This window comes from Camellia sinensis, chromosome 2 (genome assembly GCF_055761805.1).
Source record: "Camellia sinensis isolate YWXY chromosome 2, ASM5576180v1, whole genome shotgun sequence".
NCBI classification, from domain to species: domain Eukaryota; kingdom Viridiplantae; phylum Streptophyta; class Magnoliopsida; order Ericales; family Theaceae; genus Camellia; species Camellia sinensis.
In genome coordinates, this window is record NC_138962.1 from 187,202,731 (window position 1) to 187,207,907 (window position 5,177).

General features: G+C 36.6%; 1 protein-coding gene across 1 annotated transcript; it reads left to right on the forward strand.

The window, feature by feature from the left end:
* The first annotated feature begins 1,322 nt into the window (after positions 1 to 1,322).
* Positions 1,323 to 2,509, forward strand: LOC114262032 (F-box/kelch-repeat protein At3g06240-like). The gene is made up of 2 exons (XM_082913287.1): positions 1,323 to 1,462; positions 1,819 to 2,509. Exons 1-2 carry the CDS (start codon positions 1,323 to 1,325, stop codon positions 2,507 to 2,509), a joined length of 831 nt encoding a protein of 276 aa, XP_082769413.1.
* The last annotated feature ends 2,668 nt before the right edge of the window (positions 2,510 to 5,177 follow it).

Consider the following 5,177-nt stretch of genomic DNA (forward strand, 5'->3'; position numbering starts at 1 on the left):
CTTTTACTTACCTGCTTTGATGGTTAGTATTAGGGCACGTCTAATTTAGCATACCTTATGCTATGCATGTGTGCATCCATGCATTTGTATTGCATGCATTAGGCTCGGTACATCACGCTAATTGCATCAATACTTCAAATTCCAAACTGAATATGTGATAACTGTGCATTTTCACATGACATGTTTAGGATAGCCGAGCCTATTCTAGCAACATTTTGTATGCGATGCATTAGACACTTCACATGGACTTGGATCATGCATGTGTGCTAACAAGTTCTTTGTTTTGGCACGGAGTACTATGTAAGTATTTCCGCTTTAGCATATCGCATGAGTGTGAATGTTGCCATAACAGCATGCTTAACATGTGGCTAGATGCTTATGTGTTAAACTGTTTTGAATGCCTGTGGGTGAAGGTTGGATTGTTTGAGTTGGAAAAACTCGTTGAAATCCGTATTTTAGCCTACTTGCGAGTAGCAAATTCCAAAGCATTTTCGAAATGAACGGATATGCAATGTTTCTTTCCAAATTAGGCAATCTAGTCTATACTTGTTTGCTGCGTGCACAACATAGTAATTCTAGGCTAATAAATGGAATAAGAACACATAACGTTTTCAAAAACGGATATCACGGTTAGTAGAGGCCGGTCTTCGGACCGGGCGAAAGGGGGTGCTCATAGCTGACCTTCCCCGATCGTACCCAAGCTCCCGAGCCGAGACAACTCCGGTGATGACGGACATGTGGCCTTCGGCACCGAGTCAGGGTTTCCTAAATTCCCCCATTTTAAAATATTTAGGTGGCGACTCTGTATCTGGCAAAGCAGTCCATGTTTGGCACTACTTTTCGAAAAATCTGTTTCTCAAAACGATTTGCCAGATTTGGACTCTTTGGTTCAGATTAAGAACCGTGACACAAATCGAGTCCGAGCTGTAGCACGAGGTCCTACGCGGGCCCTGTTACAGTCTCTAAAGAAACTGATAAAATTGATTCCTATTTTATTAATCTAGAAGTGTCACATGATCACGCCCGTCGCCAATTACAATTTATCATATCATCTTATATTATTTAATCACTCAACATAAATTCGTGAATTCTATCCTTCCACCAATCAGTTAAAATGTCAAGTAACGGTTGCCCAAGAACCACCAATAACTTGTCTTTGGGGCACTACATACAAATTGCACTAACTAACTAAACCACTTTATCTGGAGTTGGTTGGGGTCGGTCTCTATTCATTTCTTGATCTTGTGTGTAAAACCTCTCTGAAAACCCTTCCTCTATCTTCTCTCTTCTCTCTCTATTCCCATTCTTGGAAAGAAGCAACAATGGCGAATCAAGAAAGAAATACAGAGGCCACCGATGATGCAATAATGTCATCTTCTTCGGACTACAATCTCTATCTCCCCATGGACATCATCGTCGACATTCTCCATCGTCTCCCTGTCAAATCTCTCCTTCGATTCAGGTGCGTATGCAAAACCTTCCGCCACCTCATCTCAAACCCTACCTTCATCTCCTCCCACCTCCTCCACCACCGCACCACCACCGCCACCATTTTCACCTTCAAACACCGCACCACCACCTCCCTCTCTCTGTTACAATCACCCTCATCGTCTCAAAACCCTAGCAATCTGGTCCACCCCTTTCCCAAGCACACTCGCGACCTACATCTAATCGGCTCCATCAATGGCCTCCTCTGTCTCTCTCTCTCTCTCTCTCGAACCAACCACTCCATTGCCAGCGACGCATCATCCTCCTCTGGAACCCCGCTACCAAACTCTTCAAATCTCTCCCCCCTCCCACAATCCAAATTCCTCTTAGGCTTTTCCTCTTCGACCGCAACTTTGACGACTCTCTCGGCTTCGGATTCCAATTCCATTCTACTTCGGCCAGCGACTACAAGATCGTCAGGATAATTTCTTTTGGCGCAGTTCCGTCCCGAGTCGAGGTCTACTCTGCAATTTCTGATTGTTGGAGAGAGATTCAGGTGATGGATTTGCGCTTTTATATCCATAAATTGTCTTGTGAGATGATTGTCAATGGAGCTCCCTATTGGTTGCTCTCAACTCCTTCAAATCATTGTCTTTGCTTCACATGGTTTGATGTTCAAAATGAGGCTTTTGTCATGTTGCCGGGGTTTGATTTTTCTGGGTTCTACATCGAGACTCTTGTCCACTGGAAACTAATGGATTGGAAAGATAATGCTGCTGTGGTTGTGTGTTGTCCTGGCAACCCATTTTTTGATGTGTGGATGATAGAGGATCGTTGTGGCGGTGAGAGCAATTGGTGTAAGAAATTTGTGATTGGACCGGTTTTGGGTGTTGAACAATTTTGGGTGTTGCAATGCACGAAGAATGGTGAGATTATAGTAGCAGAGGCAGGGGGAAGGATATTCTTGTACAACCCCCGAAATGGAGAGACTAAATATATTCCAATCCATGGAGTTCAATTCGAAGCTTTTCACTATGTAGAGAGTTTGGTTTTATCGAAGGATTCAGACAACAAGAACTGAACAATCAGCACTGATGTTCTACAAAGGTCAATTCATCACTCAATCAGATAAATAACTCGAGCATTTGTTTATGTTACTTACTGCAATGCATTTGGTTTATGGAAGGCTATTGTCCTTTACAGTTTACATAGCATTGGAAATTAGTTTTTTTTGTGCTTTTGGTAGCATATGAATGACACAGATAATTGTAATTGGTTTTCATTGATTGTGGTTTTATTTGGTTTCTTTTTAATTTGTGAACATCTGTGTTCAACTGTTATGTGTAGTATTATTTGAGCTTGTTTCAGCAACGTGAGTCATGTGACTGTTGTCCAACATTCCCCCAAAAAATTATCCTGCATTATAGTTTTGAATTTATTTTATTTATTTATTTTAATTCTTATTTTTGTATAGTAGTGTTGTAGATTTTACTAAAGGCAACCACTGTGAATTAGAGAAAACAACAGAGAAGTATTGGCAGCAAACAATAGAATTATAAAGATGTTACATAATTTCATAAAAAGAAGTCCTAGATAAAACTAGAAGGCTCCATAATAACAAAATTATTTTAGAATTCAGATTTTTGGAATTTAATTTTTCCTTGACTTGATTGAACGTCAAATTTATAATGCAATTCTTTTCATCAGCAAATTTCATTTTCAGTGTTACATAATTATGTTAGCATGGGATTCTCATATATCTCTGGCTACACTTGTAGCATGGGGAGTTATTATTGGATTTGGAATTACAATTCGTTTTGCCTTTATCTGCAGGTGACTCCTGATGTCCGTTTTCATGAAGATTTGGGATTGGATAGCTTAGACAATATGTAGATTGTAATGGCTCTAGAAGAGGAGTTCAAGCTAGAGATTCTAGATAAAGAAGCTGATAAGATTGACTCCTGTTTTCTTGCAATTGAGTAAATCTATAACCATCCATTGGATAGTTAATATTAGCGAATTCCTCTGATTTGAGTTTCAATCCTATTTCATTTGCTTACACTATCCTTAAAAAACAAGTGTTTTAGTCCTTTCTTACTTTTGATTTTGGGTGTTAGTACAAATTTTATCCCTGTTAAGGGATGGAATGGAAATAATTGGAGTTCTGTTTGTGTAGTTTGTAGGCTGCTTTGCAATGTTTGCTATTCTTTTGCTTAACAAGATCTAATATTTCCTTCCTCTCAAATTCTCAATCTGTCTACTTTCATTTTTTGAGATGTTATTTCTGTTAACATGGTTTTTTTTTCCTCTTAATTCTTTTATTTTTGTTGCATTCGATTTATTTTTGGGTAATTGTTGTGGGATCAAGTCCTGTTAGACCTTTTGCCCTAGATGTGGGGTGACATCAGTGTGTGGTTAGGTGTCTTGATGAGAAGAGAAAAGTGCAAAACCAAGTTAGAGGGGCAAATGTGTTGGACAAATGGATTCTTAAAAACTGCCACTACAATTTCTTTGTTTTTGGCCCACAATTACTATTTGTTCAAATATTTAAAATTGCTATAACATAGAATTCATCTATTACATTGTTGTGCCAAACTTCCAGGATTTGTTGAAATTTGACGTGTTTGAGACTGCATATTTTATATCCATGTATAATGATAGTTTGCTACATTTTGTTACATCTCAAGATGATTATTCTGCGTGAAGATAGGATGTTGCCCTTTGATGCTATTTCATTCTTCTTGTACTCTATGCTATTTGAAATTAAATGTTTCTCTAGCTCAGTCAAACAATGGATATCGATTCCATTTCTCGTGTCTCTCTTTGATTTCGGAGCACATGTTGTAGCTATTAAAATTCAGTGAATAGATGGGAGCGGTGGTTGGTGTTATGTACTTACAAATTAGGGTTAGAATTTTGTCCAAAAGAATAATTTAATTATGGGATAAATTTGTAATAAATAAAAAGCAATTGAAAGATGGTAGGTGTAAATAGAATTACCCATGACAATCATAAAAAAAAATTGGATTTTTTTATGTATATGGGTTTTACATAGGCTCCACATAAATAAATGATTCAAATTTATTTGTGATATGACTATAAACTTGGTGTAAATTTTCAAAAGCTCTCCATTACTTGGTGTTGGTGGCATCAAAATTGGAAAATATTTGAGATCTATAAAAAGCTCTTACAATTTGACTTACACTGAGATAGTATGATAGGTGTCAATTTTTGATTAGTTGCACACCCAATTATATAAAGCCTACCTTCCTTGCTATATCATTGTGGGTGAAATTGTAGGTGAATTTGTCATCTTAAAATGTGAGTTTCTAATATTACTCCATCAAAATTGGGTAAATTACATGGGTTACTTTTGAATTTTAAAATTATATATATATGACAAACTTTACAAATTACATCAACTTTTAAAATTAAAACAGGCGGAATTCATACAAATGATATATACACATAAGGATGAATAAAGGAAAGGTATATTTTTTTTTAGTAAAAAAGATGACAATGTTATAGTAGTAATATACTGATGAAAGTGATACAAGTTTTCTATTATTTTAAAATCTTATAAACTTTCAAGTGTAATTATATTAAACTTATAAAAGTTGACCCATTTTTATTTTTTTTTTCAAATCTCAAAGAAAGTTAGTTTAAATTACCTCATTGGGGTGTTTGGCATATATTTAGAAAAGTCAATTTTTTTTATTTTGAAATTTTGAATTTTTTTTTTGTCTTTA